This window comes from Tupaia chinensis, unplaced genomic scaffold, assembly GCF_000334495.1.
Source record: "Tupaia chinensis unplaced genomic scaffold, TupChi_1.0 Scaffold149104_1, whole genome shotgun sequence".
In the NCBI taxonomy this organism is placed as follows: domain Eukaryota; kingdom Metazoa; phylum Chordata; class Mammalia; order Scandentia; family Tupaiidae; genus Tupaia; species Tupaia belangeri.
The window spans coordinates 125,829-141,205 of NW_006208950.1; the positions used below are offsets into that span (position 1 = coordinate 125,829).

Here is a 15,377-nt window from a genome sequence, read left to right on the forward strand (position 1 = left end):
GGGGGGGGGGGCAGAACAAGAGGAGGCTAATCATGAGGGGGCAAGTAAAAGTCCTAGCTTTATAATTGGATTAATGAGATGGGTTTTTTTTAACCTTGGAATGAAGCAACTGGGAAATTGACTTTTACTCATCTCAGAAACTCCCCAGACAGGGGATGCTGAAAAAGTTCAGGGAATTCAATTCTCTGATCTCAACTTTCCATTTCATACACCTTAAGCTTTGGGCTTCTCAGTTTAGCATTTTTCTCAATTCTCCTTGTAGTGGGTTTAGAGTAACTGACCCTGCTCTATTCTCCTGTAAGTGTCTTAGTAGGAAAGTCATTAAGTGCTGGAGTTAATGCACAGAGGTAATGGCACTGCTAGCACCTAGTGTGTCCACCAGGGAAGATTGGCATTTAGCAAAGCCTTTAATAGATGGGACAGATTTCAGTCAGTACCATTCATTAGGCTCTTAACATGGATGGGCAGGCCCTCAGGTAGGGTTTTGTAAACATTAGCACCTTTTGTTAGTGTTTATCTTGCTTCCACATACTTCTATCCATGAGGAGCCTTACTGAGATTCACTCACTTTCAGCTCACTTTCACTTCAACACCCTCCTGTTAAAGGTCTCACCTGTCTCATTCTCACAAGATGAGAAAGTCACCTTGTAGTTTGGCTTACAGAAGATATAGTCATCCTCACTAGAGCCACTGCTAATGTGGCCAGCACGAACTAGTTTGCAAAGCTAATTTTCAATCAACTCCTGAGTTATGTACTTTTCAGGAAAATTCTTTTGAAACATTCAGGTGGCTTGGCTAAGATGCCCTTACATTTGGTCTTTTCTAGGAGAAATAAGATGATTAGCCTTATCTGAGCTGAATGGTGATTAGCTTGAAACTTAAATTTTGCTGAGAAGCCATCTTGAGCCAAGATTTCCAAGTGTTAGATCAGTGTACACTCATTCTTTATAGTTCTTTGATTACTTTGTATTTTGAAATGGTTAATGAAAGAAAACTCTATTTTCTTAGCATGACTTGGTACAAGTGAATTACCTTTCTGACTACAAAAGATCCAGAAAATAGGATTAAGGATCAAGGCAACAAATAATATTCAAGGTAGGTTCATTCACCATGCTCCTTGGTCATGCTAGGAATTATTTTTAAAAAGAAGAGCTTTTTTCCCCCCCTTGAGTTTTTTTCTCTCACTTTCAGCTGTGCACTTCCTTCTATATAGTCTATGGTATCTCTTCTTGCTGTTTTTGCTATTATTTATTCCAGTCTTTCATTTTCTGCCATAAAGTGCAGACATTCTGTATATATCGAGTGGGGCATACAAGTCTATCTTTCACGGTCTGGCTTGCTTCGCTTAACATTAAATTTTCTTTATTTGTCCACTTTGTATCAAATAGCAGGATCTTAAATTTTTTTTAAATGGTTAAATAGTATTTCATAGTATACATGTGCCACATCTAACAGACACAAGAAGGGAAAGGTATTGTGTATTGTAAGATCTCTGACTTGTTTGACATGTCATGCATTTATACTTTAAGAACCCATATCGTATGCTGCAAAAATGTACAATGATTAAATATAAATTTAAAAAAGAGTTTTTTTTGAAACTAGATACTTACCTCCAATGTACTTTTGCTTCTGCATTGTTTATAAGACCCCCATCCCCTGACTCCAGTGTTGCAGTAGCTTTAAATAAATGTAGCAGCAAATGGAAAATTTGAGAATCACATCATAACCATTTATTAATGTTTACCATATATATATATTTTTTTTTGAGAAGTTTATGCTATAAGGCACGTGTGCTTGTCGAAAAGACAGAGAGAGACAGAGAGATAGAAATCGAGAAATCACCCCCTGGGGGGATGGCCACCCCTCAATCCCTTCTCCTCCATTCTCTCAGGATCTTGGGCACACATGCACACACGCCTGGCATGAGTTTAAGCTACCGGGTTCAGGAATCAAATCACAGTCAACTACATGGGAGTCCAGTGACATAGCCGTTATGCCAACTGCTGGTCCCAATATCTACCATATTTCTATCTCTATACAAGGTACTACAGTGGATATATGAGATACATCAACAGCCTTGAAAGGCTAACATTCTCACTAGAGGGACCTGACTAATGTCTGTGATACAGCTAGAGGATAATTAACCCTTGGTGACAAAGTGCCAAACCTAAGCTCTAACATCCCCAGGGCAAATCTGCAACAGCTTCTTTCTCTGGCAGCTCAGTTTGGCTGAGTCCTGAAACATCCTCTCCTCTCTAGAGACTCTAAGCATTGCATAAGCTGTCCAGACAGAGATCATACCTCAGGCAAGCAGGTATTTAAAGTAACTAAGTCAGATCATGTTATTGCGGGTATTCTTTTCTTTCTTTCTTCCTTTTTTTTTTTTTTTTTTCTATAGGGCCTGCACACTTGCCAGAAAAAGAGAGACAGACAGACAGAAAATGAGAAATCACCCCTCAGGTGGGATGGCCACACTGCAATCCCTTCTCCATTCTCCTCGGGATCTTGAGCATGCACGCACATGTGCCTGGCGTGAGTTTAAACCACTGGGTCTGGGATCAAACTGTAGTCAACTACATGGGAGACTAGCAACATAGCCATTACACCATCTGCTGGTCCCTACTGTTGGTTTTCTTACTGTTACTTATTTTTTGGTTTTATTTATTTTTGCTTAGCTCTGCCTTTGTTGATTCTCTTCCCTCTCCCTATTCTCTCTTCATTCTGGAAGCCATATTTGGGTGAGCAGCAGGGGGAGAAGTCAGTGGATGAGATGAGTTAGGGTTGGAGGGGGAGCTGTGAAATCTGATTCTGGTCCAGGATCCTGACCAGCTAGCTGTGTGATTCCGGGTCCCAGATTCTTCTTCTGTTAGACAGGGAATCCACAAGCATCCTTCAAATACAAGGGATCTTTAAAAAGTTCATGGGAAATGTGTACCATGGAAAAACTATGAAAGACTTCAATATCTATTGCAACAACAACAAAAAAACCTCTTACTTTAGTGATATTTTGCTACAAACTTTTTGAAGACCCCACATATAACAGTTTATGGTTACTCGGAGAAAACTAGAAAGAAGAGGCACCTGTGTCTGAATTCTTTGGTGATAGGCTGTCTTTGGAGAAAAAAATGGGAGAAAGAGAATGTCAGAAATGGCCAATCAGACCAGTATTATATGATAGCACCTCACACAGTGGAAAAATAGAATTAAATTATGCCTTTATTTTGCTTTACAAATTTTTGAAATCCATGCATAGTTTTTTCACAATACACATTTGTCATGAAGTTTTTTTTTTTTTTTGAGAGTTTTTTTTTTTGCTATAGGGGTTATGTGCTCACCAAAGAGACAGAGAGAGACACAGAGAAGGGAAGCAAGAAATCGCCCCCCCTCCCCCACAGGGAGGATGGCTATGCTGCAATCCCTTCTCTTCCATATTCCTCTTGGGATTTTCGGCATGTGTGCACACGTGCCTGGTGTGAGTTTTTTTAAGCTGCAGGGTCTGGGACTCGAACCATGGTCGACTACGTGGAATCTCGTGACATAACTATTATGTCATCTGTTGGTCCCTGTCATGAACTTTTTGAAAACTACAGTACAGGGGCCAGCAGGTGGCATGGTGGTTAAGGGTGCCAGACTCTCACATGGCCACAAGACCTGTTGGCTTGCTTTCTCTCCCCCGCACCGCCCCTCCCCTCCTTATTTTGTCGCTTTCTGGTCAAATTAAATAAATAAATAAAGTTAAATAAAGTAATTCTTAAAAAGATATTAACAGAAAAACCATAGCACGTAAGATTCTATGCTAGGAAAAGTAAAATGGGAAATCAGAAAGTAAGAACTAGGTTAATTTTAAAATTAATTAATTAATATTCCAGAGGATATGTGTACGAGAGAGAGAGAGAGAGAGAAAGAGAGAGATGGAGAGAGTGAAGTAATCCCCCAAACTCCCCAGTGGGGCCCGGTTGTGCTTTTTATATGCCTGCTATATGCTTTTTATATGCTTACTATACTTACTATGCTTTTTTATGCTTACTATAGTTTTTTTTTTTTTCTTTCTGTCCATTCTGTTAAGTGTAAACACAAGCCTATATGTTTTCTAAGCCATCAGGGCCAAAATGTGAACTGTGGGCAGCCATGTGGGATCTGGCCCTCTCTGCACAGCACTTAACCACTGTGCTATGGGAGTGGCACTATATTCATTTTAAACATTTGAAAATTATTCAGGCCAGTCCCTAGTCTAATGGGTTCCAGGTCCTGGATCCTAGATCGCTAACTGTGTGATTGGATTCCTGGATCCTGAGGCTTGAAAAACAATCATGCCCAAAATCCCAAAAGGAGGGAGAAATGGAGGAGGAGGGATTACAGTGTGACTATTTCTTTGCGAGATGTGGGGAGGGGGTGGTGATTTCTCACTTTCCTTCTCTCTGTCTCCCTCCAGCAAGACATACACCTTCTGGCAAGTATTAAATTTTTTTTTTAAATTGTCCACAAAAGTTGTTTATTATAGTCTGTCGATCTTAAGCATCTTTGTTCATCCCTATTTATTTATTTATTTGGGAGAGGTTTTTGCTATAGGGTGCTTGTGCTCGCCAAAAAGAGAGCAACAGAGAGACAGAAAGTGAGAAATCATCCCCCCCCCGCCCCCAGGGAGAATGACCATGCCGCAATCCCTTCTCCTCCATTCTCTTTTCGGGGTCTTGGTCACACACGCACACATGCCTGGCATGAATTTAAGCCACTGGGTCTGGGACTCAAACTGCGATTAACTACATGGGAGTCCAGCGACATAGTTCAGTGACATAGCCACTACACTATCTGCTGGTCCTTTACTTATTTATTTTTTAAAACAAAATTAGGTCAGTATTTTTCTCTTGTAAAATCAATTAACTACACATTGTGCATCTATACTGGTCCAAGTATTCTGTTAGAAGAGAAAATCTTTTCAGAGGATTTGACTTGGAGACCTCAGGACATCTCAAACACTGGGCTTTAAATCCACTGTGAGTCCCTAGTTTCTGTGCCTGCTTATCTCTGTTCTGGATTTTCATAACTGCAAAACCTGGAGATGTCCAGTTAACATGTCTGATAAGAACACATATTAACTTCTAGAGTCTCTTTAGCTATGCCAAATAAAGTCACAGTTAAAATAATTTAATTAACTAATGATTAAATTAAAAAAATTTGTTGAGAGGGTGATAGAGAGCTAGAGATACTCCTAACAGAATCTTCATGCTCTGGTCTACCCCTAGTCTCAGCTGACTGGGTTCGTATGTGTTTGGTGTGCTCAAGGAGATTCCAGGACATAAATCTAGACCCTTTCCTAGGTAGATCCAGTTGTATTACTGCTGAGTCACTGCCTGGCCTTAGAAATAAAATTGTTTTATACCCCATAAGTAAAATATCACCAAACTGTCCATAGTTGACTGGCCCAATGACCTCTTTATGAGATTATCACAAAAATATTTTCCATTTCTATTTAAACTTTCAATAATGCTTTTCTTTCTTTGAGTCTAAATCCATTTAATTATTATATTTTAAGAGATATTTTTGCTACAGGGTATGTGTGCTTGCTAGAGAGACAGAGACAGAGAGACAGAAAATGAGAAATCATCCCCAGGGGGAATGGCCATGTTGCAATCCCTTCTCCTTCATTCTCTTGGGATCTTGGACACACACACACACACACACACACACACACACACATACACACACACACACATGCTCAGCATGAGTTTGAAGTCACTGGATCTGGAGCTTGAACCATAGTCAGTTATGTGGGAGTCCAGCAAAAACTGCCATGGCACCTGCTGGTCCCAATCCATTTAAAACTTTCTAAGAAAATTTGATAATTATATCGTTTACATGTCTTGCTTTGTTGATCTTCAATGTCTCAGATAAAAGAAAAACTAATTTTTTAATATCTGAGGACTATCATGGTCTTCTGATCTCAGAGGATATGAAGGGCCTTTCTCATTGACATCCCAAATAAGAAGCAATTATAGAAACACAGAGCATTTGCTTTCCATATAAATTTTACTGAAATATTCATCTGGTAATAAAGACATTTTTCCCATGAGGGTGAAACGTGCCCATGTAAGATCCCTGCTTTCTGCATAAACATCCTTATGTGAAACCTCAGTTATGGCAGAAGATTTACCCAGGCACACAGAGGAGCATAGCGGGGAGGAAAGGGAAGTGCACAGCAGTGGGAGGATAGTCTTATGCTTATTTTATAGATAAGAAAACCGTGGTTCACTTGTCTAAGGCTACTCAGCTCATATTTGAACTGAGCTCTGTATTGTCAAACTTTATAAATGCTTCTAGTGCATTAATTTTGCAGGGTACCTTGGAGTGGTTACATAACAAGGGTATTATATCTGCCTTGCTATACACTGTAATGTGCAATGATTTAAACATTGCATGCTAGAAATTCTCAACCTCAATTGTTTGGTAACCTGTGAAGCTAACCAGGCTTCCTGACAGGCATAGGAAAAGCTGCAAGCAGGGGGGAAGGACTGTCACCAAGCATCAGCCACTGTCTTTGGAGGTTGGTTTGGAGAAAAGGAAATGTATGAGGAGATAACATGTCAAAAGTCATTTTAATAATTAATTAATTAAACTGTAAAGTACATATAACAAAATTTACTATCTTAACCATGTTTTTAAAAGGTTTGTAGCATAGGATGCATATGCTCACAGGAGAAAGAGTGAGAGGGAAAGTGAGAAATCACCCCCTAGGGGGATGGTCATGCTTCAGTCTCTACATCTTCATTTCCCTCCTGGGATTTTGGGAACACACACACACTCATCTTCATTTCCCTCCTGGGATTTTTGGGAACACACACACACACACACACACACACACACACACACAGTGTGGTTTTTAGCCACCAGATCCCAGACTTGAACCACAGTAAGCCACGTGGGAGTCCAGCATCTTAACCATCATGGCACCTACTGGCCCCATCTTAACTATCTTTAAGAGTAAAGTTCAGTGGTATGGAAGTCCATTCACACTGTTGTGCATCTATCACCCCATCCATTTTCAGAACATGTTTTATTGCCCTGAACTGAAACTTCACCATTAATCAATAACTCCACATTCTCTCCTTCCCCAGCCCCCCAGCTCTTGATAACTACTGTCTTACTTTGTCTCTATGAATTTGACTCCCCTAGATACCACATATAAGTGGAGTCATAAAGTGTTTTTCTCTATGTGACTGGCTTAGCATGTCATTTAGCATGTTCAGTCCCACTTTGTAACATGACTGGCTACTCTAAGGGGTTATTATAAGATGTTTAAATCAGAATCCTGAGACATAGCAAGTTTGCAAAAGCAAAGATATTATGTCTGGCCTGCCTCCTGCAGAAAGAGTATCTTAATAAATCCCTACCACATTCCACACTAGCAGGAAGAAAAGGCAGAATGAAAAATACTTATGAATCTCTTAATTGAGCTCATTCAATTCTCAAAACAGCACTATACAAAAGGTATTTTTCATTTTTTAGGTGAAAATGATATGCTTGGAGAGATTTCTGTGCTTGTTTAATGTCATGCAGCTACTAAGATTAGTGTGGGACTTGGGACCAGGTCCCTTGCTTCCAAACCCTGCATCTCTGTTACCAAGATCTCTCCCACACACAGAGGGTTGGCATGTACTGCAAGCTTGTGGTCTAATGAAGTATGTGAATATCAATTCAGGATATCCTCAGGTTTATTGTCAGGGCTTGTTTTACCCTGAGGGGAATGACTGCTTTAAAGGCTGTGGGTATGAATTTCTGTGTCTGATCACCTTTTGTCAATGTCTGGGGCCATCTGTAATGGATGTTGGGGTCTTCTAACATTCTGTCACTTCAGGGGGCAGTCCTGATTCCCAGTTTAGAGCTTTCTTTGTGTAGTCTTGCTGTTCTCGGAGGCTCCAATTTAAGCATATTATGACAACCTCACGGAATATAGGTTGTTATAAAGTGGGACTTAAATATCTTCTGAATTTTTTTTTAGCCACTGGTCCCAAGACCGTTGAGTCAACTTGTCATTAACCCACATTTCCCAATCTCATTATCAATCTCTAAGTATAGTGGTTGAAACATGGAGACTATCCTTTCTCCCTTTCAGCTTCTTATGTTTGTGAGGGAACCTGTTTAGTTTCACAGGGTGCAGGATAGTTTGGGTTCAGAAACGATAGTACTCACTGTAAAATATTGTTTTTTTTCTATTATGGTATAAGGCAAGATTGAGCAGAAACTATTGTTATGCAACCAAGATAAAGAACTCTCTGGATGTAATGGAAGCATTTACTTTTTAAAAAATACAGACCTGGGTTCAAATATGAGCTGTGTGGCCTTGAGTAAGTGACTAAACCTCCCCGAGTCTCACTTTTTAAATCTGTGAAATGTCCTCTCATTTTTGTTGTGAGGACTAAATTAGTGAGTGTGTGTGCCTAGTTCAGAGGAAATACTTCAAGGCAGCATCACTGCAAAGTCAAGGCCTATTTTGGGGATAATATCAAGCAGCCAATGATTGCCATCTTATCCACTCATCTCTTGGAGGACATGTTTTGGGAAAATCCCAAGGCAGAAAGGGAACTCAAGAGGCAGTAGAATGATAGGAGTCCTCATGACCAGAGAAGATGTTTCTAATTACTGAGGAGAATTCTTTGACTTTTATGCTTCCAGGCTATTATCTCCTGTGCTTTAAAACATGGCTGCTACAAGCAATGTGACTGAAATAATTTTCTTGGGATTTTCTCGGAACCGGGATGTTCAGAAGGTCATCTCTGTGGTATTTCTCCTCCTGTACACAGCCATTGTGTTGGGCAACAGTCTTATTGTGATAACCATCATGGCTGGCAAGGTGCTGACTTCCCCCATGTATTTCTTCCTCAGCTACCTGTCCTTTGTAGAGATCTGTTACTGTTCTGTCACAGTTCCTAAGCTCATCTTTGACTCTTTTATCGAGAGGAAAATCATTTCCCTCAAGGGTTGTATCACACAGATATTTTTCCTCCATTTCTTTGGTGGCACTGAGATCTTCCTCTTGACAGTGATGGCCTATGACCGCTATGTGGCCATCTGCAAGCCCTTGCACTACACCACCATCATGAACCAGCGAGTGCGTCACCTCCTGGTGGGTGCTGCATGGGGTGGGGGCTTGCTGCATTCTGTCGGGCAAACCTTCCTCATTTTCCAGCTGCCCTTCTGTGGCCCCAATCTCATTGATCACTACTTCTGTGATGTCCACCCAATGCTAAAATTGGCCTGCTCAGACACCTTTCTCATTGGGCTGCTAATCATCACCAACGGTGGCTCTATTTCGGTAATCAGCTTCGTGGTGCTGCTTGCTTCATACATTGTCATCCTGCATTCTCTGAGGAGCCACACCTTGGAAGGACGGCGCAAGGCACTTTCCACCTGTGCCTCTCATGTTGCAGTGGTGGGCCTCTTCTTCATACCCTGCTCCTTTGTCTACATGAGGCCCTGTGTCACCCTCCCTGTGGACAAGATAGTTGCTGTGTTTTATACAGTAGTCACGCCTCTTTTAAACCCTGTCATTTATTCCTTCAGAAATGCCGAAGTGAAAAATGCCATGAAGAGACTCATGGGAAGGAAAGTGATTTGGGAAGAAAAATAGATGGTTTAATTAGGAAAATTATAGGGTGTAGAGGATAGGAAACTGAGCACATAAGATCTCACTCTGTCTCTACTTACCTAGTGTAGTGGCCTTAGGTTGATCCTTTTATTCTCTTTTTTCTCCTTCCTTTCTACCCTTCTTTTTTCCTTCTGTTTCTTCCTCTCTCTTTCTTTCTCTTCATTCTTTCTCCCTCAAACATGAGAATACACATATACATGAAAGAGAGAGAAACCATCCTTGGTGAGATCTCATCATGCTGTGATCCCTCTTCCCCAGGTCTCCAGATCCTCAAGGTCCTTGGTGGCTACTAATCCATCTGGCATGTTTTCAGGCTGACCTGGGGATCCAAATCTGCAGTTACCACATGACTTCCAGCCCTCCTTGGCATTCATGTAACCACTACATTACTGTGGCTGGACTATTCTTCTTTCTTGAAATTTAGTTTAATCATTCATGGGACTGGAAAGGACTAAAAGGGACTCTAGGATGGAATATGTTGAGTCTTACGTTAAACTTTATATCTGACAGTGACCTTGAAACAGATTGGCTGGTCTGGAAAGAATGAACTTTTCCAGAAAGCTGTCAGTCTTGGAATGGTGAGAAGGAACAAGAAGACTGTCTCAGAAAACAGTGGCCATATATCCTTTTGGTTTGGAGAGCTTGAGTCTTTGGTTCTGAGAGGTGAATGGGTAGGGTAGAAAGTAGAGGCAACTCATATGATTTGAATGTTTGAGATTCCCCCTCTCCCCCAATTATACCCTGTGTTACTGTTTTCTGAGCATCCCTTGTGCCTTCTACCTATAATATTTTCCTCATCGCTACCTGTTAACATACTTTCGACCTTCCCAGGCCTATGTGAAATGCTGTTACCTTTAGGAAGCTCCCATGATTATCCTACTTGGATGTAAGTTTCTCCTCCTTTGAACTCCCACAGCACTCAGCGGGAATCCTTGAAGGCCTTCCTAGCTTTATTTCAGTGTTCATTTCCTGTTGCTACATGATCATTCCTTTGAGAATATGACTGGGATTTTTCTCATATTGTATCTTACTCTAAGTAGCATATAGTAAAATAAAAAATATTTGGTCAATTAAATTTCTGGAAGCCATTAGTGCTTAGAGTATAAGCAAATAATGGTTGGATATCTCTATTTTCACTTCACTTACCTAAGAAATATACCAATGTACATCACTTAAGATAATATTCTAACATGTTTCTGAGAATAATAATTTTACATAAATAATAGACGTGTGTATTTCCCAAATAACAAAAATATTTAATATATATTTTTTAATCTCACTCAATCCTAAAACATCTTGATAAGGAGGGCATGATTCTCCTGTTTTATAGATGAAGAGATTGAGAGTTGGGGACATCAAGGTCTTGATTGAGGTCATCTGGTTAGTTACCCTTAGAACATAATTCAAAAGTTCATGCTCTTCCGTGTGCTCTTTTGCTTCTCTTTAAAGGTTGACTGTGCATACATATATGTAAGTTTCTGAATTTAAAATCAAATATCAAGAATCTCCTTATCATTGAGTAATTTCCTCCTGGAATCCAATTATAACCTGGGGGTCAGCATATGGTGTAGTGGTTACGCTGCTGGACTCCTACATGGCCGCCAGTGGTTCGAGTCCTGGACCTGGTGGTTTGAAACTCACCTTGGGTGCGTGTGCATGCTTGCCCAAGATCTTAGCAGGAGAATGGAGGAGAAAGGATTGCAGTGAAGCTATTCCCCCTGGGGAGTGATTTTTCACTTTTCCTCTCCCTGTCTTTGTTTCTCTCTGGTAAGCACACGTGTCCTAAGGCAAAAACTTCCTCACACACACATACCTACACACACACACACACATATATATATATATTGTGTGTGTATATATGTGTGTGTATATATATGTGTGTGTGTGTGTGTATACATATATTTCATATGATACGTATATATACAACCTGAAATGCCTTTGGGTATTCACAGGTATTTCTGGGTCCACAGAGAACCAGTGCTTGGGATGCCAGATCTACAAGTAGAGGGCAGGAAAGTAGGAAGGTCTGATGCTTTGTCAGTCCAGCTCTTTGGTCTTCACGACAGCAAAACCTAAGCATGGAACTGTAAGAGTGATCTCATTGAGGAGTCTAAACTCAGTGTGTTGGCCAAAACTTTTTAAAGTGACATAATGCTGAAAAAGGCAGTATTCTTTTTTTTTTTATATTAAAAAATTTTTAGAGGTTTTTGCACTCACTGGAGTGAGAGAGAAAGACACAGACAGTGTAAGGGAAGGTGAGAAATCACCCCCCCCCAATCCCCCCCTCCCGGGGGATGGTCATGCTGCAGTCCCTTCTCCTCCATTCTTCTCCTTGGATCTTGGGCACCCCCGTGTGTGTTTGAAGCCACCAGGTCTGGAACTTGAACCGTGGTCGGCCATGTGGAGTGCAGTGACATAACCACTATGCAATCTACTGCCCCAGGGCAGGATTCTTGAAAATACCATACAGATCAGCAAATAGGAGGCAAAAGGCTAACATGAATTGACCAGTTAAATTTTCCAACATTTAATTCTCAGGACAGCACTGCTTCATTGGTGGTGCAATTTTCATTTGGCAATTGGAAAACTTCAGGTTAAGAACTATTCCAAAGCCCTGATGTTTATTCTTTCCTCCCTGTAATTCAGGGTCCAGAATTCTACAATTCTCCTTAGTTATTGGAGCAGGAGCAGGACAGAAGAGGGTCAGAGGTAGCTGAACAAATTAACAGCTGGTAATCTTTGAAAAACATCTGTTCTATGTATTTTCTTTCATTTTTATGATCGAGAAAGAGAGAGAAGGGAGATAGGAGAGGGTAGAGGTAAGCAGGTATTTGGACAAGGTCTTCCCATGTCATAATCCTCTTGCCTAACCTCCTCATTATTTAGGACTTCAGGTGTGTGCCATTGTACCCCAGCTGTTTAGATTGGGCTGAGGTCTAAACCTGGGCTTCCTATGCACTGGGTCTATAAAATTTACTTTAAAAGTATAAAAATCCTAAAAAAGTTTCAAACTAGTCTAATATACTATGTATACAGGTTTTTTTTTTCTTTTTCTTTTTTTTTTTTTTTGAGAGGTTTTTGCTATAGGGTACGTGTGCTCACCAGACAGACAGAGGGATAGAAAGCGAGAAATCACCCCCTAGGGGGGATGGCACGCCGCAGTCCCTTCTCCTCTGTTCTCCTCTTGGGATCTTGGGCATGCATGCACACGAGCCCGGCGTGAGTTTTAAGCCATCGGGTCTGGGACGTGAACCATGGTCGACTACATGGGAGTCCAGAGAGGTAGCCATTATGCTACCAGGTTGTTGTTTTTTTTTTTTAATGGAAAAAATAGTCAAACCTTCTGAAGCTTGGTTATAGAATGGAAGACTTTAGGAAATAATCTTTATTTATTTATTTATTTGAGGTTTTCTTTTTTTTTAACTTAGTGCTCGTATGCTCACCTGAGAGAGAGACAGAGACAGTTGTGGGGGGAGTGAGAAGTCACTCCCCAGGGCGCATGGCCATTCTGCAATCCCTTCTCCATCCTCCTCTTGGGATCGTGGGCATGCACGCATATGCACCCAGTGTGAAGCCACTGGGTTCAGGACTCAAACCACAGTTGACCATGTGGGAGTCCAGTGACATAACCACTACACCATCTGCTGGTCCCATGAAATAGCATGCTTTTTGAGAAAGGGAAGCAAGACTTCTCAAACCTTCTTCTAAAATTGAAGTCCCAGATAATCAGATAACTTCCTTAATGAGAGTTAAGGCATGTCTCAGAAAAAAAATAGCTGCCTGGTCCAGGTAAACTCCCCAGAACATGTTATAGTGAGCCAGCTAGCTCTGAAATGGTCACTTCTTGGGATGATGTGATTGCATCTGTCCATTATCTTTGCTGACTGTGCCATGAGACTTGTAGCATTTGGAGTTTTCATCAAGTTTTTAAAATTTGACTCATGTAGAATTAACATGGAGAGCAATGGAGACAGTGCAGACAGTGCAGGGGGAAGGTGGGAAATGGGGAAAGGTGAGAGGAAGGGAATCAAGGAGAAGAAGAAAGAAACAATTAAGGGACCCAAAATGGAGAGAAATCTGTTGATTATAATGTGTATAGTAATATCTTTGACCAGTATATTCATGATGGGAAAATTCATTTGATATGCTGTTAGGATACAGTTATTGAAAGTAAATAATAATAAGATTAAAATATAGGGAAGAGCATATGGTATAGCAGTTATGTCACTGAATTCCCACATGGCTGACTGTAGTTCAAGTCCTGGACCTGGTGGCCTGAAACTCAGGCCAAGCACAAGTGTGTGTGTGCCCAAGACCCTGGGAGGAGAATGGAAGAGAAGTGATTGTGTCATGGCTTTCCTCCCTGGGGGATGATTTCTCACTTTCTCTCTCATTGTCTCTGCCTCTCTCCCTCTCTGGGGAATTCACATGCTCTATGGCAAAAACCTCTAAAAATATTAAAGCATTTCTGTGCATTGATTGTTTATATATGTGATTAATGCCAAGAGAGTCGAGATAACTTGGGTGGAAGCTATGTTATTCCTAAATTATTCTGAGAATTGTAGAATTATAGGTGCCAAGTTTTTTTTTTTAATTATTTATTTATTTATCAGTCTGGAGAGTCCTCTCTAGAGACCCATTCCTGGTACCCTCATTTTCAGTCTTTTCCAAGCCTGGAAGATATAACTTCTCTTAGAAAACTCTGGGGACATATGTATTGAGATAGAATGAATAGCTGGTTATCACTGTGTGATCTTCTGGAAATGGTGGCTTTTTCATGGCTAAAAGCCTTCTTCGATAGCACTGGAGTTGGCATATTCTTAGCGATCATATACAGGGCATCACAAAATAAACATATTGGGGGAGATGTTATTTATTGATGTGATGTCTTAATGCTGTCTTAATATACATTATGAATTTACTCAGAGAGTTTTGGCTAAAGTCAGAGTTGTCAAATCAGGTATGGATTTGAACTCACAACTGTCTGATTCTAGGAGTCATGCTTTTTATTACCTCACACTTGAATCATTAGAGAATATAGTCCATGCCTTTCTTTAAGAGAGTAGGAAAGTCTTTTCTTGGATTTTGAATCTTTTATTCAATATAAAATCTGAAACATCCTTCTTAAGAGGTGAATCTGATGACGTTAGGTCATTGAATGACATTGATACTGACACCTTAGGTGGCTCATAATCTCTCATCTTCATGATCTCATCATCATTCTCTGTAGAATCAGTGATACTCTTTTCCTTTTCTTATATTCAAAATCTGTGCTTTTTCTCTCTCCCTTTTCTTAAGCATCTATAATACTTAGGGATTCATTAGTTTTATTGATATTTTCAAAGGCTCATTATTTTTTGTCTAAAATTTTGTCTGTTTTTGCTTTCTAGATGATGAATTTCTATTTTCCTTCCTTTTTGAAAAATATAGAGAATATGATTAATTTATATAAAGTTAGCAATAGGCAGAAGTAGACGAGATTTTAAAGGGATCTAAACATGTAAAATTATAAAGAAAAGCAAGCTGGAGAAAAGACAAAAATTCATGGGAGTGGGGCTCCGCCCCACGCCGCTTGCCGCGTGCCAAATGGCTGGGTCCCCTCCGGGGGCCCCCGTGGCTGGGGCTCCCCTCCGGGCCCCCGCCTCCCCTGCCTCTCCAGCGCTGGATGGCCCGGCTTGCATCTGCGAGTGGCCACCGGGCCTGCGCGTGGCGGGGGGCTTCGGCCATCAGCAGC

The 15,377-nt window shown here is 40.7% G+C and overlaps 1 protein-coding gene across 1 annotated transcript; it reads left to right on the forward strand.

Annotated features, from left to right (window-relative positions):
• Window positions 1-8,695: 8,695 nt before the first annotated feature.
• On the forward strand, window positions 8,696-9,625 carry OR4X1 (olfactory receptor family 4 subfamily X member 1). Its single transcript, XM_006170873.1, has one exon. It carries the CDS (start codon window positions 8,696-8,698, stop codon window positions 9,623-9,625), a length of 930 nt encoding a protein of 309 aa, XP_006170935.1.
• Window positions 9,626-15,377: the final 5,752 nt, after the last annotated feature.